The following is a 23,533-nucleotide window of genomic DNA, read 5'->3' as shown; positions in this document are numbered from 1 at the left end:
CCCTGGTTCCCCTGAGATGAAGCCTTAAGAGGGAGGGCCACACATGAGATAACTCTTCCCCAATGAGAGACCAAGAGTGAGTTCCAGATAGAATAAAGTTTAGGAGAGGCAGAACCAGAGAGCGCCAATGGGCTATGGGCTGGACCCAGCGGTCCAGCGACAGCCAGGTGCCAAATCCTTCCTCCTCCTCCTTGTTTTCTCATGAGATGGTGGTCAGAAGGACAAGCCCCCACAATTCAGGTTCCATTCTGGTCCTTTATTGCCTCTCAAGAGCCCCTAACTTCCCCCCCCTGCACAGTGCCTCTCTGGGAAGAGGGGAGAAGGCTCCACCCAGTCAAACCCAGCTGGCAGGAAGACAAGGGCCACACCAAATTCTGCTGGAGGAACCCACACCTCAAATTTGGTCCAGCCACTCTAAGGCACTTGAGTTCCCTGAGGGAGACCAGTGGCAGGGAGATCAGAGTCAAGCCCAGGGCCTGCAGCTGACAAAATACCCACAGCAACACAGGACACACCAGGCCTATCTGGGAAATGGGCTAGTGGCCTCTTCTGACAGGTGGCGCTCACTGGGTTGACCCAAGTCTCTGGGTCGGAGGGTTCACTGGAGACAACTGCAGTGGTTTTACAGGGCCATGGGTCAAACCAAGTGCTTCAGTTGGAGGAATCAAGGGAAGCAAACCAAATCTTAGTTTTAGAGCCACGAGTCAAACCATCTCTCCTAGCAAGAGGGGCATTGGACCAAACCAAGTCCTTTCAAAGAACAGTAAGTCAAACAGAATCCATCATGGCAGACAACGGGCCAAACCAAGTCCTTTTGGAGAGGCGCTGTCCAGCAGATCTGAATGAGTCCCTTCCAAGGAAATGATGAACTTTCAACTTCAGTTCCAAGTAAGTGGAGGACCAGACAGACTCGGCCAGGCCAAGCTCAGACGCTGATGGTGCGGAAGACGGTGAAGCCCGACAGGGCGGTGCTGACCAGCACCCCGGGGCACTGCGGGTGCCAGTGCAGCTCCTTCAGGTCCGTCTCGCCCTGGTGCACGAACAGCAGCTGCTGGGGGAGGTCGGCCAGCCCCGGGTCTGTCTCTGCGTCACCGGCCTCGGGGTCCCGCTCCACGGCCAGGTCCCACTGTGTAATCTGGTTGTCCGCACCCGAGGCCGCAAAGACCCCACTGTCCTGGGGGTGCCACTCGACGGAGGTCACGGGGGCCACGTGCTGCTTGAAGGTGGCCACTGGGGAGCCAGACTACGGGAAGGTGGGAGTCAGGGCATCTGAGTGCCTCAGCCTGACTCCAGGGGTGACCCAGGCAGAGCCCCCCACCCCTCTCCAGCCTTAGGGTTCAGCCAGACCTTCACCCTCCAGCCCCCAAAGACTGAGGGTCTCTTAAAGGGATGGAGGGCAGAGTACAGCTGGTAATAAAGGGGCCTGCTGGCAGCTGTGGCTTCACCTGCAAAGAAGCCCCTCCCAGCCCCAGTCACAACCCCTCAATCCCTGCTCCTTTCTGGGTCTGCCTCCACCTCCTTCCCTGTAAAAGGAAGGTGTGGGGGACTTCGCTTGTGGTTAAGACTCTGCACTTCCAACACAGGGGGTGCCAGTTCAAACCCTGGCTGGCTGGGGAACTAAGATCCCACGTGACCCCATGCAGCCAAAAGAAATAAATAAAACTGGGTCTTCAAAACAAATTTTTAAAAATAAATTAAAAAAATTAAAATGTCCCACCACCTCCCCCGCCCAGAAGGCCAGGTTTTCTAACTGCTCTCCGGGTGATTCTAGCCTTAAAGGGGGCACAGGCATGACTCCCAGGCTCGAGAGAGAGCAGATGCAAAGAAAAGCATTTTTACTAAAAGCACGGCTGCTGGGGGGATCAGCATGTCTCTAACTTGGAGGGGTGGTTCCAATGTTTCAACCTGGCCCTGTGATCTACAAGGCCATGCACCTGCCTGGGAGGGGGAAGGGGGCTGGAATCCACATCAAAAAGCTTCCCCAGGGCTGATTCTGTAGAACTCATTACACTGAAGGAGGAGTAAAAAGACGATCCTGGGAAGGCCCAGAGGTGTATGGAGTCATGGCTTTGTCCAGGGCGAGGCCTGGAGCTCCTTCTCAGCTACACAGAGTCACCACAAAGCTGGGCGATCATATCCTATCTCCTCCCATCCCTTCTGGGCTTCCGTGCCTACTCCCAGCATGACTAAGCTGAGGTCTGTTCTCAGCTGACCCTATGAAATCCACCTACAATCCCTGAGCCCTTGAGCCCCTGGGTAACATGGCCAGTGTACGGCTCCCCTCGGGCAGATGGGAATTGTAGTCTCTGCTCGGCCCAGCCTCGTTCCTCCCGTCAACTCTCCAGATGGTAGAGGGAGCGACCCCACAACAGCCCCAAGCCTTCCTCTTGCTGACCCTGTTTCCTCATCAGTACCCCAGTTCTGATGGGACCCCAGTTCTGATGGCAGGGCCCCGCCAGCTCTGGCGTATAAGCCATCTCAGAAGGGAAAACCCACAAATCCTAGTGGCTGCTGGGATGGTACCTTGAACTGCCGCAGGTCCCAGACCTTGAGGGCTCCGTCGTCCCCACCGCTGAGCAGGAAGGGCTCCCGGCGGCTCCAGTTGATGACGTTGACGTCCCCGTCGTGGGCGGTGGCGGTGGTGAGCATGCAGGCCTTGCTGGGGGCTGCCCGGATGTCCCAGATGCGGATGGAGGTGTCAGCTGAGCAGGAGGCAAACACCTGGACAGGGCAGAGTCGGAGAGACCCTGGTGGACCCCCGCTCCACCATGGAGACCGGGGACCAGTGGTGGGCCTCCCTTTCTTTTAGTGACGCCCCCCTCCCGGCCCCCTCCTTCCTCCCAAGACCCTGGAGTCCAGACCCCCCAGCCCTTCCTTACCGTGTCCTCGGTTGGGGACCACTGCAGGTCCTCCACGGAGCGTGTGTGGCCCACGAATGGCCGCTGGTCCACGTGCCAGGAACCCCCATCTGTTGGCGTCCAGAGGTGGATGTTCTTCTGACAGTCACCGGTCAGCAGGCGCCCTGGGCAAGGCAGTTGGGACTCTTGACCTCATCACACTCAGCTGGCTGTGGCTCACCAGACCCTGTTCCCACTCACCCCCACGACTCACCGGGCACACGAGGGGACCAGTCAAGGGCAAAGCCCTCGCCCATGTGGCCAGAGAAGGTGAAGATGGGCTTCACACGGGTCTGCTCATCCCGGAGGAAGGTGGCCAGGGCCTGGGGGTCATCCACCACTTGCAGGAGTCGCCGCAGCGCAAACACTTCCACCTGGCCCTTCTCTGACCACACCCCAGCCACCGGCTCCTCCCCCAGCCACGACACCTGCAGGGTAGGGAGGAGGGGAGGGGAGGTGAGCAGGACAGGAGGCGCAGTGTGACAACAGCCCTTTCATCCCTGAGAATCAGAGCTGCCTCCCACCCAGGCCTGGGACTACAACTCCCAGAAACCTTTGCGAGAATAGGCTCACAACTTGAAGACCAGCTTGGTCTCCAGGACAACTCCCTCCACTGTGGTACAGATGATGGCGGAGGGAGGACAGAACTCCCGGACTCCCAAGAATTGAGCCCCTGGAAATCTGTTCAGACTTCTGGTCTCTGGAACTAAGTCTAGGCAGGTCCCAGGCCCCAGTCTCCAGATCGCTCTGTCTGTGTACCTTTGCTCACTAGGAGATCCTGTTCAGCCTCAAGGTTTCCAGGAGCCCCTAATCCTGACCTCTCAACTCCAAGCTCACATCAAACTGTTTATAGATGCCCCAGGGCCAAAGCCAAGTTCCTAATGGCCCACTGCCACCTACTCCTCCCTGGAGGTCCCCACCTTGGGCTCACTGCCCACTCGTCTCTCCCTCCTCACACTATGCTGGCTCCACCCAAAACGCCACCACTTCCAACCCTTTCTCAGCAGCTCTGCTGTCATCAGTCAGGCCACTACTGAAGTCACCCTTCTTGCATTCCTGTCCCGGCCCCCTCACAGGACCCCGTCCTCCTGCCCTGGCCTCCATACAGCACACAGAGGGATCCCTTTAAAACACAAGTCAGGTCCCATCCGCCCTTTGCTCTAAACCTTCCAGTGACTCCCAGTTTCTCCCCACATAAAAGCCAAGTCCTTACGATGGCCCACAAGGCCCTAAACAATCTGTCTCCTCCGTGCCCACCTGCCAAACCCTGTCACTCTCCCCCTCATCCATTCAGCACCGTTCTTCCCAACTTCCCTCAAAACTCCTCAATCAGTTTGCCCCAGGGCCTTTGCACTTGTTAGTCCCTTGCCGGGGAAACCTCTTCTCACAGATATCCTTGCTTCACTCCCTCACTTCCTGTGGCTTTCGGTTCAAAGGGCACCTTATCAGTGAATGCTTCCTTGACCACACTGTTTAACCTAGCAACCCAGGGGCTTCCCTGGTGGTCTGGAATCTGCCTTTGCAGTGCAAGGGACACTGTTCTGATCCCTGGTCCGGGAAGATCCCACATGCTTCAGCAACTAAGCCCATGCTTCACAGCTACTGAGCCAGTGCTGTAGAGCCTGACAGCGTCAACTACTGAGCCCACACGACGTAACTACTGAAGCCCTTGCACCATAGAGCCTGTGCTCTGCACCAGGAGACGCCACTGCCAAAGAGAAGCCTGAGGATCGAAATGAAGAGTAGTCTCTGCTTGCTGCAACTAGGGAAAGCCAGAGTGCAGCAACAAAGACCCATTACAGCTAAAAAACTAACTAAATAAATAAAATAGCAAGCCCATTCCAGAAGACCCTAACTCCCTTACCTTTTTCTTTACAATACTTGGAACCTTTGGACATTACACATATGCTTAGTTTCTTATACTCTAGCCCACTGGCATGTTAAGTTTCATGGAGCCAGAGACCTTTTGTTCCCTGTTAACTCCCCAGGTCTAAAACAGTATCTGCAACATAGTAATACCTCAATGGAAACACTTCTCAAAAACTATGGGCTAAGCACTATTGCACAGGGCATCTTGATCAATTCTCACATCGACCTGATTAGAAAGAGCTATAATTCTGAATCACAAAAGTGATCCTACAGCCCAGGACACTTCCTGAGAAATAACAGAAAACACACAGATCTCATGTTACCGCCAAGTGCTGTTTCTAGACCCCTGAAATCATCATATTTCAGTTATTGAAATAGGGATACTGGCTATTCCATTTTCACGTCAGCACCACCAAGTAAGTTTGGTAACTCTCACCACACTATAGAAGAGGAAAGAACATTTTTAAAAAACATCCCCATGGCATCTAGCACATAGTGACAACGATCACAATTAACACATAACTAATTAAAAAAACTATGTGCCAAGTGCTCTTCTTAAAGCTGAAGGGCATGGACGTGGGGGGTGGTGTGCTCCAGAGTACACAGGGCAGGCTCCTGGGGCTGCATTTACCCGAACTCTGTTGATGCCTCCATAGTGGGGCACCATAGCCAGCTCCAGCTGAGGCTTCCGCTCTTCTTCATCCTCTTCGTCATCCTCCTCCTCCTCGTCGTCGTCGCTGCCCTCCGACGGTGGGGGCTTTGTCCCATGAAGATTGTGCATCCGAAGCATCATCAATCTAGGGAAGGTGTGGGAGGAATGAGGCACCGGATGGCGGGATCCTTAGGAAGGAGGGAGGGAGGAGGCTGGAAACCCCGACTTCTAGGTCCTGAGGAAGAGAAAGCTGAGGGCTCAGACGCCCCTAGCCCTGTAAAGCCTCAGTTCTTACCTGTTGCTTTGGGCGCTTTCGGCCTGGGTCCCAGCACACAGGTAAAGTGTAAGAGGAAGCTCAGTCCGGTTGTCTCCCAGGTGATCCCGGACTATGTCGAAGCTGAGACAGGGGGCGCCTGGGAATGGAAGGAGGGATAGGAAAATTAGGATTGGATAGAGAGGTCTCAGCCCTCTTGAGTGTAATGTCAATTCTCTTAGATCCTAATTTCTCTTTCAAAGAGCCTCTTATGTTACGGGTTCAGAACCAGCTCCCCTCAGGACCCAAGATTCCAGTCTCCTCCTTCGTGAGGACCCAGGATGCCGGGTGCCCAGGCCTACCCGTCTGTGCTCGGTGGTACAGCACGTAGGCCTCCTCGTCCATGACCAGCTCCTCTCCTTCGCGCAGCGGCGGTCCCCGACCAGGTAGATAGACCTGACCCTGGCCCTTGGACCCTGTTTCTTGGGGTTCGGTCTCCATAGACTCCCCAGGTTCACACGTGCGCCGCCGACCCTTGCGCGCCGCCATCTTCGAAGCCTCTCGCCGCTGGCGCGAGGTAATAGCGTCACTTCCAGGTTGCGTTTTCCCTTCTTAGGAGGATCCGCCCTACTGCGCGGTTACCTTGGAAACCTCCTGGTTCACCAATTAGACAGGGCGATGGGGAGAGGGCGAAGAACTAAGAAAACAGCATCCCGGCTTGGCTACCGAGGCCTGCAGATCCGAGGCAACTATACTCTCCCCGTGATTTTGGGGCGCTCTTCCGCAGAGCGGCGGCAAGGCCTCCTGGGAGTTGTAGTTCTGCAGGAGCCCTGTTTTCCCCATCAACTATACAGGCACTCCAGACCCGGATTCCATCTTCCACCTTTGATTCCCAATGCTTTCTTACTTAATTAATTATTCGTGTATGCAAATAAGAGCTTTTACTGGCAAGGAGACTAGGTTTCTGCTCCCTGAGGATCCATAAAGCCTATTTCTTTTCCCCTCCTTGTTATGAAGGTTTTAATTTACTTCAAAATGCTTAAGTGTAGGCAGGATGATATGTATAAATTAGTTCGTTGGATGTACCCTCTAGGGGTAGTCAGTTGCCTAACCAGGCGTTCACGGTTGCAGCCCTGGTCAGCAAGCACTTAATCAGAAAGTCCACCCTCTAGAGGCAGCTACTACAAGTGCTTCCGCTCTTTTTATTGCCCATCAACACCAGAGATTTGGCTAATTGGCATAATGAAATGTTAGAAATAGATTTTCACTGGTGAGATTAACAGAATTCAAGATATGTGAATTGGCTAGGATATAATAGACACTCACCTCCCTTGCATGAACAGGATATTAAGAACCTAGCAAGCCTCATTGCTTGCTGCCATAGGAATGGTACCCTAGACTGATCCTAAAATGTTATGACCTCAGATCTTTCTTGAATTCTCTGACCCCTCTTCTCCTTCTGCCCCCACCCCTTCTCAGCCCACCCCAGCTTTTTTGGCCTAGCTGAGTAGTTTGGGGGATCTTAGTTCCCCAACCAGGGTTCAAACCCTTGCAGTGGAAAGGCAAAGTCCTAATCCCTGACCGTCAGGGAATTCTCTCAAGCCCTTCTCTTCTTAGGGTCTTTTCTCACCACTTCTTTCTGGGTCTTTATTTGCCACCTCCCTCCAGGATCTCTCTCTTCTTGCTGAAATTTTCTTTCTGCCCCCTCTTCCTCTGTAGGACTTTTCTCGGTTTCTGTTTCCTCCAGAGAAGTTTGAAGGGGACTAAGAGAAAGACACGGTGCTCACACTGGGCTTGAGGAGGCATAAAAACATGGGTTTATTCCAAACACTGCAATGTGGTACAGGAGAGAAGGAAAAGAGGTTGGTAGTGAGTGTGGACTCCCAGACTCCTCCCTTCCACAACCCAGCTCCAGACCCGGCTGGAGATCTGGGAGGTGGAGGTTTTGGGGCGGGGTGGGGTGGGGTGGGGTCTGCTGCGTCTTTACTGAAAGGGTTGGATTTGGAGAGGATATGGCCGGTGGCACCTGGGGTAGTCGTGAGTTGCGACAGGGTGGGAAGTTTTGGCTTGATGGAGTTTGGGATCAACGCTGGGGCAGTGGAGGCGGGGCTTCGTTGGGGGGCGTGTCCTAGGACAAAAGAGGGGAAAGCTACTGAGGGTGAAAAAGGAGAAGGGGGTGTCACGGTTTGACGTCGAGGGTCACAGTCTGGTCGGGGCACAGTCTGGGGGTAGGGTCACAGTTTGGGGTCAGGGGTCACAGTCTGGGGTCGGATGACCATTTTCAGGGGTCGGAAGTCACAGTCTGGGGTCAGGGGTTTCTGTGTGGCGGGGCCAAGGTCTGGGGTCACAGTTTGGCGAACGCGTCTCACAGTTTCGAGTCCCGATGGATGAAAGGTTAAAAACGGGCTTCCCCGGAGGCGTGCCTGGGGGGCCGGGGAGCTGCACAGTGATGTGGGGGCCACGGCCCCGGGCGTGGGGGTGGGACGCGGGCGTGGCGTGACCCCGCCACCTCCCGCCCCGTCTGGTGACGTTAAAAAGCCCTTGTCGGGTTTAAAAAAAAGTCCAGTGGGCTCTGAGACCCCCGCCCCCTTGCTCCCAGGCTAGGTGAGATTTGAGGGACCAAATCCCCTCCGGTTTGAAGTGCCCCCCATAGCGAGGGGCGCAGGACGCTGCTCCAGGCGGGGTCCGGCCAGTTCTATTTTCTTCATTTCCAGCCCTCACGGGTCCTGTCCACCCCGCGTGCCCCTCGGGCTGTGGCCTGCGCTGACCGAGGGGGCGGCGGGGCCTCCCAGGCCGCGTCATACCTCGGACTCGAGGCTGGAGAAGTGCGCCGAGCCCCGGCGGGTACCCAGGTCCCCGCCCCGGTGTCTCCGGTGGGGCGCGGCAGGCAGCGGCGGCCCCCAGTGAGCGGCGTGCGGGCACCGGCGCGCGTGGCGGGAGGGCCCGGTGAGCCTGCGCGCGGGGGCAGCGCGGGGACACGAGCTGAGGTCCTCGAGCGATCGCGAGGTGGGCGCGGGCGGCGGGAGGTCCCAGCCCCCGGCGGCGCGCCGGTGCCGGTGGTGGTGCGGCGCGGCGGCGGCCGGCGCGCGGTGTGAGGCCCGCGGGCGGTGAGGGTGCGGCCGCGGGCACCCGCAGCGGGCCCGGCGACGGTGCGGGGGCCCCGCGGCCCAGGGCGGAGGCGGCGGCGCCCACCAGCCGCCGTCCAGGCCGTCGTGCGAGCAGCTGAGATGGCGCGGCGGCGGCAACAGCTCCAGGCTGGCGCAATGGCGACAGTGCCAGGCGGCGGGGCCGCTGCGCGGGGGCAGATAGTCCCAGCTGCCGGCGCGCCAGCCCCCGAGCTTGTCTACCGACCAGTAGCGACCCGGCGGCGGCCCGAGGCGCTCGGCATACGGGTAGGGGAAGTCGGCGAACCACCAGGGCTCTAGGCCGCCCAGCGACGCGCCGCCCAGGCTCTCCGAGTCCTCCGAGTCCGACGGCGACGGCTCGAGGTCAAGGTAAGGGCAGGGGGGCGGCGCGGCGCGGCACGGGGGCGGCGCGGCCTGGGCTCCAGCTCCCGCGGCCCCCGCGCCGCCCGCGCCCCCCGCGCCGGGACCCAGCAGCGGCTGGCTCTCGGGGTCCGAGCGCGGCCAGCGCGTGGGCGCCGGCGGGCTCTCGTCCTCGAAGGCCAGGCGGCAGAGCGGCGGCCCGACGGCGGTGGCCGCGGCGGCAGGGGGCGCGGGCGGCGACGGGAAGCCTGGGAAGGCGCCCGCGGGCGGCTCGGCCGGCTCCTTGTCACGCACGATGGCGAAGTAGGAGGGCGGCGGCTTCTGTGGCGGCTGCGTGGCCGGCGGAGACAGCGGGCGCCCAGTCGCGCCCCGGGGCGCTGCGCGTGCCTCTCCCACGCCCAGGCCCTGCGGCTCGATGGGGCCGTAGTAGCGGTGGAAGCCGTCGGCCAAGCCCGCGCCGCCCGGCGGCCCCGCACCTTTGGCGCGGCGCCAGCGGTCCACGGCTGCGCGCTCGCGCGGCACGAAGGGCGCGGGGCCCGGCGGGGGCCTTGCCGCCGGGTATGCAGGGCTGGGCAGCGGCTGCGGCGGCGGCGGGGGTTTGGCGGGCGGCGGCGCAGCCTCTGCGCTGCAGCAGCTGTACATGCCCTGTAGGGGCCGCGGGAGGAGCCGGGTCAGCGCGGGATGCTGGGGACCACCTGCCTTCCCTCCATCCCTCCCTCCTCTCCCGCACCGACCCCTCCAGCTGCCTTCCACTTCTCGCCACCCCTGCCAGTTTCTTCCCTTCTCTCCCCCTCCACCCCCTTCTCTCCCCCGTACCCTGGAAAAGGCCAGCAGGAAATCCATGCGGTGGGTGGGCCCCAGGCAATGCCGCAGACGCCAGTACACCAGGTGCTCCCAGGCGAAGACCAGCAGAGAGAGGCCCATGGCCACCAGGAGCATGTAGAAGACGCCTGCCATGTTGTCGATGTCCAGCTTGCTGCTCATCACCTCGATCTTGTCATTGTGGCAGATTCCGGAGAGCCACAGCCGTTCCAGCATCTCGATCTCATCTGCGGACAGGTGGGTGGGCGGTCACTTCCCGTGGGCACTCTCTGAGGATCCTCTTCTATGATATGAAAGTCTAGGTCCTCAGACCACCCCCCCCCACCTTTCCCCAGGACCCAGGGGTCTTTGCCTCCCCTCCCCCACTTTCCCTACCCACCCCCCACCCCCGCCAGGCATCTCTGCGTGCAGCCGCACCATCCCCCAGGAACTGCAGCAGTGCCAGATCAATGGGCCGCTTCCAGCGGGAACCCTTGTGCAAGGCGATGCCATAGCCCGTGGTGGCAAAGACCTTGCCGGAGCCAATGGTGACGAGCTTGCAGCCCTCATCTTTGCGGGCCATGTAGTTGAGCACAGCCGCGTCGTAGATGAAGGCGTCCAGCTTCCTGCAGGCAGGGGCATGAAAGGCAGAGTCAGTTCCACCCAGATGCCCAGATGGCCAACCCAGAGCCCCGCTAACTCCTAACCTCCAACTGCTCCAGACTGGTGCAGACTCCTAACTGGTGGTGAACTCCTCAGCAAGCCACTGCACCTTTTCGTGCCTCAGTTTAAACATCTGTCCAATGGGGACAGCGGCAACACTCTCCCTTCCAAGGTTGTCCCACAGATAGCCATGGGAACAAAGCAAGTGCTGGAAAAACGTTAGCTGTGAGTGTCAATGAAATAACTACTTGTTCAGTCCCTACTGGAACCTTCCAAAGAAGGTCCTGCGTATGCCTCTATTTATTTATTTTAAAATTGTATTTATTTAAATATTTATTTATTTGACTGCGCTGGGTCTTTGTTGTTGTCACTCAGTCGTGTCTGACCCTTTGTGACCCCATGGACTGCATCACGCCAGGCTTCCCTGTCCTTCACCATCTCCCAGAGTTTGCTCAAACTCATGTCCATTGAGTCGATGATGCCATCCAACCATCTCATCCTCTGTCACCTTCTTCTCCTCCTGCCCTCAATCCTCATCCTGTGCTGGGTCTTAGTTGGATCTAGTTCCCTGACCTGGGCCCTCTGCACTGGGAGCCTGGAGTCCTTGTCACTGGACCAGCAGGTAAGTTCCCTACTCCTCCATTTTAAAGAGGAGGGCTGAAGCTCAGACAGGAGAATCACACAAATAATAATAATGTTAATGATGACTTCTGTTGTGCCACGCATTCTTCTAGCTACTATAATAACTTGGTTCTGTCAACATTCCTGTGCGGTAGAAACCATCATCTCCGTTATTCAGACCAGGAAACGCAGGCCCAGATATGCATCTTAATTTGCTTGGGTTCTCCCTCTAGGCCCTGATTTCTACAATGTGGTGGGAAGACAAGCACAGATTCTGAGTTAGTGGTTCTTAGAGATGAACACGTTGTGGCAGTTGCCGCACGTCACTTCCTTCCCACCTGCTGCCATTTCACGTTTACTTCTGTGATGATCTGATTAATGTCAGCCTCACCCACCAGACCGCAAGACCCTCTAGGACAGGGTCCAAGACCCATCACATTCCAGGCTGTGACCCAGCAGTTCCTGACACAAACAAGATGGCGGTTATATTTCTGGGATAAATGAAGGAATGATAAAGGAATCCACACTTCTGTGGGTTACACACTGTGTAACTATCCTGTGACCTAAGATAACTGCTCTCAATCTGACCTATGAAGATGTCCAGGGTGTCTTAAAGAGAAAAAAAAAATCTAGTCCTGGTATCCTAGATTGAATAGAGTTCCATACTTATTTCCTGGGGTGAAATTTTGGTCATCTTAACTGTAGACAGCAGACTAGTTCTCAGAAAGAGGAATCTGTCTTGTCTAGTCCAACACTGTCCAAAAGAACATTCTGGGATGCTGGAAATGTCCCATCTGCACTGTCCAACATGGCATCCACCAGCCCCCTGTGGCTCCGGAGCACTTGAAATGTGACCAGCACAACAGAGGAATGGAACTTTAAGTTGTATGTATTTATTCATTTTTGGTCGCTGCAGCGCGTGGGATCTTAGTTCCCCAACCCGGGATCAAACCCTCACCCCCTGCAGCAGAAGCACGGAGTCTTAACCACTGGACCACCAGGGAAGTCCCAAATTGTATTTAATGTTAGTTAGTTCAAATTTCCCCTTCATGGATCACAGCCTTGTTGTGGTGCAGGAGCTTGAAAGGTCCGTATAGTCAAAGCTATGGTTTTTCCAGTAGTCATGTACAGGTGTGAGAGTTGGACCATAAGGAAGGCTGAACGCCGAAAAACTGGTACTTTCAAATTTTGGTGCTGGAGAAGACTCTTGAGAGTCCCTCGGACTGCAAAGAGATCAAACCAGTCAATTTTAAAGGAAATCAACCCTGAATATTCATTGGAAGGACTGATGCTGAAGTTGAAGCTCCAATACTTTGGCCACCTAATGCAAAGAGCCAACTCATTGCAAAAGACACGGATGCTGGGAAAGATTGAAGGCAAAAGGAGAAGAGGGTGGCAGAGGATGAAATGGCTGGATGGCATCACCGACTTAACTGACATGAGTTTGAGTAAACTCCAGGAGATGGTGAAGGACAGGGAAATCTGGTGTGTTGTAGTTCATGAAGTCGCAAAGAGTGGGACACAACTGAGCGACTGAACAACAACTGGTGGTGTAGTGGTTAAGACTCCTCCTTCCAATGCAGGGGATATGGGTTCGATCCCTGGGTGGGGAACTAAGATCCCATATGCCTTGAAGACAAAAGTAAATAATAAACAAATATTTTTTAAAATTTGAAAAAAAAAAAGAGGAGCGACATGAATGAATTCAGACTGGTTCAAGACCAGCATTCTGGGCGCCGGTCCCTGGAGCTAAGAGGTGAGATTTCGTTAATAGGGAAAAAATGCAAAGAGGCTTTCCTCCACGGCCAAAGCAAGAGAACAGTGTGTACTTTTAGTGAGAAATGTATAAAGAGGTGTGTGCATACATGGTTTAATTGATCTGGAAAAAAAGATGAAAAATAACGCCTCCTTTAGGGAACTTAAACGGGGACTTGATGTTTCGTTTTTGGCCCTTCTAATGTGAGTGAGAACTTGAACCTCTCTCATGGGCGAGGCTTCCAGAACTGACTGGGAGGAGAAGCTGTGTTTCTTTATTCCTTTTTAAGAAATGCAGTTCCTTTCTCTCCTCGTGAGGTTGCTTGCCCTTAGCAGTAGGGTAAGCACACATCTGGTATGTGAGCCAGGCAAAGTCTCGCGAGGCTGCCAATGCCCTTGTACCTCTCGGTAAGGATGGAATTTTCTAGTGTTGTCCACAGCGGTGGCTATTTGAACTCCAATTTTAATTAAACTTTAAATTCTAGAGTCACACCAACCACACCTCTAGTGATCAAAAGCTGTTGGCTACCATATCAGACTGCCCAGGTTTAGCATGTTTCCATCATCACAGAAAGGGCTCTAGGAAAGCGCTGCTCTACACACGTGTCCGTCTGGTATCCAGACTAGAATGGAAGCTCCAGGAGAGCAGAGCCTTCGATTTGCTCACTGCTAGACCCTGAGTGCCTAGCCCAGTGCCTGGTGCAAAAAGACCGTTCTGTTTTATATCTTTATGTGTGCTCACCCCACAGACTATAGCCCGACAGGCTCCTCTGTCCAGGGGATTTTCCCGGCAAGAATACTGAAGTGGGTTGCCATTTCCTCCTCCAGGGGATTTTTCCCAACCCAGGGATAGAATCTGCATCTTTTGCAATGCATGCGGATTCTTTAACACTGAGCCACTGGTTTCCCAAAAGAAGACTTTAATAAATATTGACTGGATGAATGGACGAGTGCCTTTTAACTTTTATATCATTAGGGGTATCTTGCAGCAGCATCGTGACCCATTATTTGGTTTCTTTCTTGGTCCTCTCTATATTAAAAGCACACACACATATATAGTATGTACACAGATACATATACATATTCATATATATATAGGGGTTTCCCAGGTGGCACCAGTAGTAAGGAACCCAGATGCCAATGCAGGAGACATAAAAGACACGGGTTTGATCCCTGGGTCAGGAAGATTCCCTGGAGAGGGAAATGGCAATCCACTCCAGTATTCTTGCCTGGAGAATGCTATGGACAGAACAGCCTAGTGGGCTACAGTCCATGGGGTCGCAAAGAGTTGGACAGGAGTGAAGCAACTTAGCACCACACATGCATTCATATAGATATACAGAGAGACAGGAAAAGAGACCGAAAAATACTGACATTGGGGAATCCCCCAATACAAATGGTCCAGACAGCCCACCCCACAGTGAAGTCTATAGTTAAAACCCTGCTTATGTACTCACAGGTGCACCACTTCCAGAGTTTTGGACACCTACTCCCAAATATGAACTGACTACCAGAGGTTACTAGACACCAGATAAAGCCTCTAACAAAATTAAAGATAGAAATAGGGACTTCCTTGGCAGTTCGATGGTTAGGACTCCACACGTCCACTGCAGAGGGCACAGGTTCAGTCCCGAGTCAGGGAACTAAGATCTCATAAGCCACACCACGTGGCCAAATAAACAAACAAATAGGAGGGAGAGGGAACTTGGAGGAAAACATTATATAAAGAGAAAATGTTAAAAAACCAAAACTCAGCAACTATCATTAATGTCATCAGAAAAAGAAGACAAGATACTACAACTCTGAACCACTAACAGGGCTTTATGAAGTAGGATACTATAGGGACTTCCCTGGTGGTGCAATGCATAAGGACCGGCTGCCCATGCAGGAGACACAGACGCGATCCCTGATCTGGGAAGACCCCACATGCCGCCTGGCAACTAATAAGCCTGGGAGCCACAACTACTGAGCCCACATGCCGCAACTAAGCGTTTGCATGCCACAACAAAGATCGAAGATCCCACGTTATGAAGAACTAAGACCCGGTGCAGCCAAATAAATAAATAGTTTTAAAAGTCTGTATTTGACTCTCCAAACTATATGGATGTATAACGCTGACCAAAAAATTGAATGAAAAATTAGAAAAAAAATGTTAAAAGGAAAATGGAGGAGAAAAAGAATTCAGCAGAAGCAGGAAATCCGAGCAAGAGGTAACAGTGAGAAACACAGGGGGATCCTTTGTGGATCCACCAAGCTTCTGGGTAAGGGGCAGAGGAGGAAGAGTCTGGGTTTCTCACTGGATGAGTCAGGTTATAGAGTGCAGTGGTTGAGAAGTTGGGCTGAGAATCAGACTGCCAGGGTTCAAATCCCAACTCGTCCCCTCAGCAGAATTGTAGGATCTTACCATATATTCTCATCTACAGAATGAGAACAATAATATTCACCAATAAAGAGTTATAGCTGAGCGCTGAAGAACTGATGCTTTTGAACTGTGGTGTTGGAGAAGACTCTTGAGAGTCCCTTGGACTGCAAGGAGGTCAAACCAGACCATCCTAAAGGAGATCAGTCCTGAAGATTCATTGGAAGGACTGATGTTGAAACTGAAGCTCTAATGCTTTGGCCACCTGATGTGAAGATCCGACTCATTGGAAAAGACCTTCATGCTGGGAAGGTTGAGAGCAAGAGGAGAAGTAGGTGGCAGAGGATGAGATGGTTGGCTGGCATCATCAACTAGGTGGACATGAGTTTAAACAAACTCTGAGAGATAGTGAAAGACAGGGAAGCCTGGTGGATGCAGTCCATGGGGTCGCAAAGAGTCAGACCCAACTGAGCAACTGAACAACAAATGAAAAGTCATGGGTTGAACTGTCTTCCCCCAAAATTCATAACACTGAAGTTCTATCCCAGTGCCTCTGAATGTGATCTTAGTTGGAGAAAGGGTCTCTACAGTGGTGATTAAGTTAAAATGAGGTCACTAAAGTGGGCCCTGATGGTGTTCTTATATGAAGGAGGAATTTGGATACAGGGATATGCACAAAGGGAAGATGACATGAAAAGACACAGGAAGGGACTTTCCTGGTGGTCCAGTGGTGAAGAATCTGCCTTGCAATGCATGGGACAAGGGTTCGATCCCTGGTCAGAGAACTAACATCCCACATGCCTTGGAGCAGCTAAGCCCACGTGCTGAAACTACTGAGTCCTTGAGCTACAACTAGAGGCCCCATGAGCCACAATGAAAGATCTCACATGACACAACTAAGACCCAACACAGCGCCCCCCCACCCCCCAAAAACAGAAAATGAATAAAAGACACAGGAAGAAGAGGGCCATCTATGAGGCCAAGGAGAGGGGCCTGGGATGGATCCTTCCTTTACAGCCAAGCAGGATTTCTAGCCTCCAGCACCGTGAGATGATAAATTTTTGTTATGGTAGTCCTAGCAAACCAATAACGGACTTAAATGAGTTAGAACTTGATATAGAATAAACACTATAGTACATTAAAAAGATACAGGAATGATGCCAAGCCTTGACAGGATGTGGAAGAAATGGAACTTTCCTACACTGCCGATGAGAGTGTAAATTGGTACAACCACTTTTGGAAAATGTCTGGCAATATCTTTTAAAGCTAAGCAGACACCACTATATAATCCAGCGGGTCCACTCGTGAGAATTTTCTGAAAGACAATGAATGTGTATGTCCTCCAAACACCTGTTCAGGAATGTTCATAGTAGGACAGTCACAGTGGCCAACGCTGGAAACAACACAAATGTTCACCAATCAGAATGGAAGGATTCTGATATATCCCTGTGTTAGTATACTCAACAGAATGGAATGCATTGAGCAAACTTGGTAGTAGCATTGGACAAAGCAAGCTAGACACAAAAACTACTATACACAGTGATTCTATATATGTGATATTCAGAATGAAGCAAAACTAATTTATACTGATAATCTAGGATGACTAGAAGGTCAGAGGGGGACTAGAAATGTTCCATACCTTAACCTGAGTGTGGAAACATGAATGTATAGATGATCAATGAGCTTCACACTTAAGATTTGTGTATGGCAGGATGTAAATTGGTTCAGTCATTAGGCAGAAAAGTATACAGCTCAGCTGCTAAAGAATCTGCCTGCAATGCGGGAGGATCTGGGTTTGATCCCTGGGTTGGGAAGATCCCTGAAGAAGGGGAAGGCTACCCACTCCAGTATTGTGGCCTGGAGAATTCCATGAACTGTATAGTCCATGGGGTCGCAAAGAGTAGGACACGGCTGAGCGACTTTCACTTTCACTTTTCCTTAAAAATCTAAAAATAGAGTAACTATATGATCCAGCAATCCCACTCTTGAGCATATATCTGGGAAAGACAAAAATTCTAATTCGAAAAGACACATACATCCCAGTGTTCACAGCAGCACCATTCACAAGAGCCAAGACACGGGAACAACCTAAATGCCTGTTGACAGATGAGACAGATGAATGGAGAAGGAAAACATGGTGTGTGTGTGTGTGTGTACACATATATGTAAATACAATGGGGTCTTGTTATTTGTTCGCTAAGTCGTGTCTGACTCTTTGCCATGGACTGCAGCCCACCAGACTCCTCTGTCCATGGGATTTCCCAGGCAGGAATGCTGGAGTAGGTTGCTGTTTCCTTCTCCAGGGGATCGTCCCAAGCCAGACATCGAACCTATGCCTCCTACATTGGCAGGCAGATTCTTTACCACTGAGCCATCAGGCAAGCCTACAATGGAATACTACCTGGCCATAAAAGAGAATGAAATAATGCCATTTGCAGCAATATGGATGGAACCTAGAGATTATCATACTAAATGAAGTAAGTCAGAGAGAGGCAAATATTATGTGATATCACTTATATGTAGAATCTAAAAAATATTACCCATGAACTTTTTAAAACAGAAACAGACTCACAGACATAGAAAACAAACTTATGATTATGAAAGGGGAAAAGAGGGAGGGAGAAATTAGGAGTTTGGCATTAGCAGATATACTATATGAAATAGATCAACAACAATGGTCTAATGTATAGCACAGGGAACTGTAGTCAGTATTTGGTAATAAACCATAGAAAAGAATCTGGAATATATATATATATGTATATACACACATACAAATGTATTATATTCTTTTGCTGTACTCCTGAAACTAACATAACATTGGAAATCAATTATACTCCAGTAATAATAATAATAAAAGATCTGTGCACGTTACATCTCAATTTTTAAAAAGATGCAATATAAAAAGATCCAGGATGAAAAAAAAATAAAAAAATAAAAAGACCCAGGATGAAGCCTCAAGCTATTCTTACTTATTAAGGGCTGAGACTGTGGCTGACATTTAGATGAAAAGAAAAATACAGGTATCCCTCGTCCTCTGAACTCAGGGGTGGGATAGATTTGGATTCCTTTTCTTGAGAGGGGCTGTTCTCCCTTGCTGGTCACACTTTCGCTGCTCTCCAAAACTCCGAAACCAAGAAGATTGAGGACGCAGGGCTTCCCTCTACCCAGTTCTTGCTCTCCAAATGTAAGGATGAAATTGACTGGAAATGTGAGGGATCCCTGCAGAAGTACAAGAGCAGAGGAAGGCAATTCTGCCTCCCGCGGAAGGGCACCTTGTGCTGGGGAAGTGGGGTTCGGTGAGCAGAGCCTGGGAAAGCCGCCCTACTTTGCAGAAGCGAGGTAGAGGATCTGGAATTCCCAGGGGCCTTCCTGGAGGGAGGAGCCGAGGAGGAAGAAGGGAAGAGGGAAGGGGGGAGAAATGAGTCAGCTGGCTGGCTGGGGAGGATACTGGCGCGGGGGGGCCGGGGGGTGAGTAAGGCAGTGGAGAGGTCCCAGGGGGTGGGGAGGTGGCCAGAGACCTTGTATGTGTCATGTTCAAAACCTTCACTAAGAAACCTTCTGCATTTAGATGATGTACACTCAGGCCGCCCAATTCAGCAGCTACAAGCCCCTGTGGTGGTTTTGAGTACTTGAATTGAGATGTGTGGAGTGTAAAATGCACATGCATGCATGCTAAGTCGCTTCAGTCGTGTCCTACTCTTTGCCACCCCATGGACTGTAGCCCGCCAGGCTCCTCTGTCCAGGGGATTCTCCAGGCAAGAATACTGGAGTGGGTTGCCTTGCCCTCCTCCAGGGGAATCTTCCCCACCCAGGGATCGCACCCACGTCTCTTGTGTCTTCTGCCTTGGCAGGCAGTTCTTTACCACTGGCGCCACCTGGGAAGCCCTGGGGCTAGAAGTACCTACACTAAGGGACAGGAAACTGGATGACATCTGGGGATCGTGGCAGGTAAAGGAAGGAACTAAGAAGTGGAAGGAGCACCGGGAAGGGGACTTCCCTGCTGGTCCAGGGTATGACTCTGTGATTCCAATGCAGGCGGCCCAGGGGTTTGACCCCTGGTCAGGGAACTAAGATCCCACATACCCTGTGGCACAGCCAAAAAAAAACAAAATTAAGGGAAATACCAGGAAAGATGAGGAAGAGAAGAAAAAAGAAAACAGAGAGGAAACAACAGGAGAAGAAAGACAGCTCTAGAACTCCACTGTGACTGCCACCAGCCAGATGTGATTGACTCTGAATTGAGATAAGAGATGGGCTGTGACTATAAAATCTGAAGCACCACCCTGCCCCCTGCCAAAAAAGTAAAACATCTCAAGGTTTTTTTTGGCGTGCCTTGCAGCTTGTGAGATTTTTAGTTCCCTAACCAGGGATCGAACCTGGGACTTTGACAGTGAAAGCACAAAGGCTTAACCACTGGACCGCCAGGGAATTTCTCATCATTAAGTTCGATATTACATACTGAAATGATAATCTATTGGAGCTATTGGGTTAAATACAATGTACCGTTTGAATTAATATCACCTGTTTGTTTTAGTGTGACTCCTGGAGACAATTACATTACATATGTGGATCTACTGTACAGCACAGGGAACTATATTCAGTATCTTGTAATCACCTATAATGGAAAAGAATCTGAAAAGAATATATATTTAGTTTATATGTAACTGAATCACTTTGCTATACATCTGAAACACTGTAAATTTAAAAATGTTTACTTCAATTAAAATTTAAAATGTTTCATTAATGAAAAAAATCATTCATCCACAACTGAAAAAAAGAAAAGAAAATTAGGGACTTCCCTGGCAGTCCAGTGGTTAAGACTTCGCCCTCCTGCACGGGGTGCTGGTTCGTTCCCTGGTCCAGGAGCTATGGTCCCACATGCCTCGTGGCCAAAAAACAAAACTTAAAACAGAAGTGATATTGCAATAAATTCAATAAAGACTATAAAAACAGTCCACATCAAAAAAAAAAATCTTAAAATATATTTAAGTGTGTGTGCGTGTGTGTCCCCAGCTCTGCTCTAGAAAAAAAAGGCTCGAGGAAATGCCTTGAAATATGAATAAGGAGGAGGAAAGGAGAGAGCTTCACTTCTCTTTACTTTTGACTGTGAGCCTTGTGGGATTTTAGTTCCTTCGCAGGGATCGAACCCCGTTTCTGGGTAGTAAGAACACTGAGTCCTAACCACTGGACTGCCACGGAATTCCCAAGATCTTCACCTTTTACATTATTATTTTTAACAATGTGCAAGTGTTAAGCAAATAAAACCTTTAAACAGAAGCAGGAAAGAGATATGGGAAGGGGAATGTTCATGAAACTTGGGAATGTGAAGGCAAAAGGTGCCACATACAGAGAAAGGGGGTGTCCTCCAGGCAGGGAGCCCTGGGGAAGGGATTGAGGGGGTCCATCAGGCATCACAGCTAAAGGAAAGGCAGGAGGAAGTGTGTTCTGGAAAGGAATGTGAGGCTTTGTAGCCCACAGGTTCCTGGGTGTCTTTGAGAACCTTTGTGAAATAGGGAAGTGGCAGCTTGGGGAATCATGTGACAATTAGACTCCAGACAGAGAGGTAAGGACTTCTTAAGTCGTCCAGTGGCTAAGACTCTGAGTTCCCAAAACTGGGGGCCTGGGTTCAATCCCTGGTAGGAAACAAGATCCCATATGCTGCGTCTAAGACCCAGTGAAGCCAAATAAATAAATAAATATTTTTTAAAAATGACAGAGGGGTATAAAAGATCCAGTTACTATAAGTGGCCCTTTTAGGGTCAGCAGTGTGGGCCTGAGGGAAGGTGTCTGGAGGGCAGTATGGTGTGTGTGCGTTAGTTGCTCAGTCGTGTCCAACTCTTTGCAGCCCCATGGACTCTATCCTGCCAGGCTTCTCTGTCCGTGGAATTCTCTAGGCAAGAATACTGGAGTTGGTAGCCATTCCCTTCTCCAAGGGATCTTCCCCCGTGGAATTGAACCCAAGTCTCCCGCATTGCAGGCAAACTCTTTACTGTCTGAGCCACGAGGGAAGCCTGGGGGGCAGTTTAGCTTCTGCCTAACTGGTCCCTCTAATACCCAACCCCCTTCATTCTCCACTTGGCAGCCAAGGGGGATATTTACAAACAGAAATCTAATTACATGTCTCCCCTACTTAAAGTCCCCCTTTCCCATGGCTTCTCACTGCCCTTCAAATAAAACCCAACCCTAAACTTGGCCTCAGGGGTCACACCCTGTGTCCTACTCTCATCTACCCTTTAAACTGAGCGGTCCACCCTTCAGCCATGCTCGCCTTCTTGCTGTTCCTTTTTCTTTTTAAAATTCCTTTGCCTTGCTGCCCAGCATGCCAGATCTTAGTTCCCCCAACAGGGATCGAACCCATGCCCCTTGTAGTGGAAGCATGGGGTCTTAACCACTGGACCACCAGGGAAGTCCCCCTGCTGGTCCTCCAATAAGCCAAGACCACTCCCAGCTCAGACCTTCTGCACACCCTGTTCCCTTTGCCTGCCAGGTTCTGCCTTCATGAATCCACCTGGCTAAGAAGGGGTCCCTCACCTCCTTCTCGGCTCTCCAGAGCCCAGTCACCTCCCCCGAGAGGCCTACCCTTGATACCCTGGTGAATACACCCCAGGCCAGTCACATTCTAGCTCACTGTCACATTCTGAAATGATCACGCTGATTTTTCTGCTTGCATGTTTCTTGTTCATTTCTTGCCTCTAGACTGTAAGCTCCCCGGGGGCAGGAACTGTGATCAAAATGTTTGTTCACTGCCTGGGATGGAGTTGGGACTAAGAAAATAAATGCATGCTGAATGACTAAATCAATGAGAAATAGGGAGAGACAGCCATTGTGTTCAGCTTTGTTGTAAACTTGGACCATGCTTTGGAGCCATAACTTAACTTTTCCTTATGATTTGGGAAACTTGTATTAAAAAGAAAAATCCAAGTATTGATTCCAGTGAGTGCAGATCTAATGATGATGATCATAGTAATAATAATAATAACAGCAGACACCTACAATGTGTCCCGCACTGTTCTAAGTGTTTTGCACAGATTAATAATAACTACTATAACAATTCTTATTAAAAAAACCTTATGAGATGGGTTATCCGCATTTTACAAAGGAGGAAACTGAGGCTCAGAGAGGTTGAGGAACTTGCCCAAGGTCACACAGCCAAGAAGAGACAAAGCCAGGATCTCAACTCTGGCAGCCTGGCCCCCAAATCCGTAACCACTGGATCCTTGAAAATATCCTAAGGGGTTCATTCCTACCCTCAGTGACCTCTGACCTCCAAGCTGACCCACCCTGGGCTGACCGCTGCGGCTGACACATGACCCTAACCCCTGGCCAGCTCCGAGCCTCCTCAGGACCCCCAGCAGCCCCACCCCCGCCCCGCACCTCCCGGCCCCCAGTCTGCGCTGACCCTGCCTTGAGCTGAGTGAGCGCTTCCTCTACGCGGGGCTGGTTGTAGCGCACCATGTAACTGTGCATGTCGGGGTAGTTGCTGCGGATGTTCTTCTCCGTGGACCCGTTGGGCACCGTCCCAAACTTCAGGGGCGGGTACTGCTCCTGGGGCCGCTGGAACTGGGGCAGAATGGGGCGATATTAGAGTGCCCCCCCTGGGGGCATCTGGGTCAAGGATGTCCTTAACCAGCCTCTCCATTCTGGGGGCCACCGGCAGACGCCTCAGTCCAGAAGTGGTTCTCATACTGGCTTGCTGTGACCCCCAGCAGGAAGCACTACTCTTCACCCATCACATAGCTTCACAGTTATCGGTACATGTGCCCATAAGTAGGTATACATACACGTACGCATACACAATCAGGAGTAATGTTGAAATATTTAGTCCCCAGTATGGCCCAATCACGGTCCAATTAGAAAAGACATGGGCAACAAAGGGGCCCCTGATGGGTCAGGCATTAACCCTTAACTTGCTGGATCATGGGAGGGCCCAGGGTAGGGGTTGGCATGGCGCAGGCTAGGGGCAGTTGCTGAGTTACCAATCTGTTCAGAAACAGTTCACTATTTTTTTTTTTTTTTTTTGGCCTCGCCATATGGTACAAGGGATCTTAGTTCCCTGACCGGGGATCAAACCCACATGCCTGGAAGTGGAAGTGCGGACTCTAGTCCCAATAGTGCACTATTTTAACAACACATTAGTGTGCTGGCTCGATGTCGGGTGTATATATATGACTAAAACAA

At 51.7% G+C, this 23,533-nt stretch overlaps 2 protein-coding genes across 2 annotated transcripts in view; both read right to left on the bottom strand.

Moving 5' to 3' along the window:
• Positions 1 to 235: 235 nt before the first annotated feature.
• GRWD1 (glutamate rich WD repeat containing 1) lies at positions 236 to 6,432 on the bottom strand. The gene is made up of 7 exons (XM_043436816.1): positions 6,034 to 6,432; positions 5,714 to 5,831; positions 5,398 to 5,563; positions 3,112 to 3,325; positions 2,880 to 3,022; positions 2,524 to 2,721; positions 236 to 1,243 (listed from the first exon to the last, which is right to left on the bottom strand). Exons 1-7 carry the CDS (start codon positions 6,218 to 6,220, stop codon positions 926 to 928), a joined length of 1,344 nt encoding a protein of 447 aa, XP_043292751.1. The 5' UTR covers positions 6,221 to 6,432; the 3' UTR covers positions 236 to 925.
• A 1,186-nt stretch (positions 6,433 to 7,618) lies between these two features.
• The window catches only part of GRIN2D (glutamate ionotropic receptor NMDA type subunit 2D), a 35,153-nt gene continuing 19,238 nt past the window's right edge, over positions 7,619 to 23,533 (bottom strand). Inside the window, exons 11-14 of the mRNA XM_043437750.1 lie at positions 22,755 to 22,915; positions 10,396 to 10,583; positions 9,973 to 10,205; positions 7,619 to 9,801 (exon numbers count right to left, since the gene is read on the bottom strand). Of these exons, the coding sequence (XP_043293685.1) occupies positions 8,470 to 9,801; positions 9,973 to 10,205; positions 10,396 to 10,583; positions 22,755 to 22,915 (1,914 nt within the window). The 3' untranslated portion in view covers positions 7,619 to 8,469. The remainder of the gene's footprint in view (positions 9,802 to 9,972; positions 10,206 to 10,395; positions 10,584 to 22,754; positions 22,916 to 23,533) is intronic.

This window comes from Cervus canadensis, chromosome 18, assembly GCF_019320065.1.
Source record: "Cervus canadensis isolate Bull #8, Minnesota chromosome 18, ASM1932006v1, whole genome shotgun sequence".
Lineage (NCBI taxonomy): Eukaryota > Metazoa > Chordata > Mammalia > Artiodactyla > Cervidae > Cervus > Cervus canadensis.
Note: the sequence above shows the minus strand (reverse complement) of the source record. Positions and strands in the feature narration are given on the sequence as shown.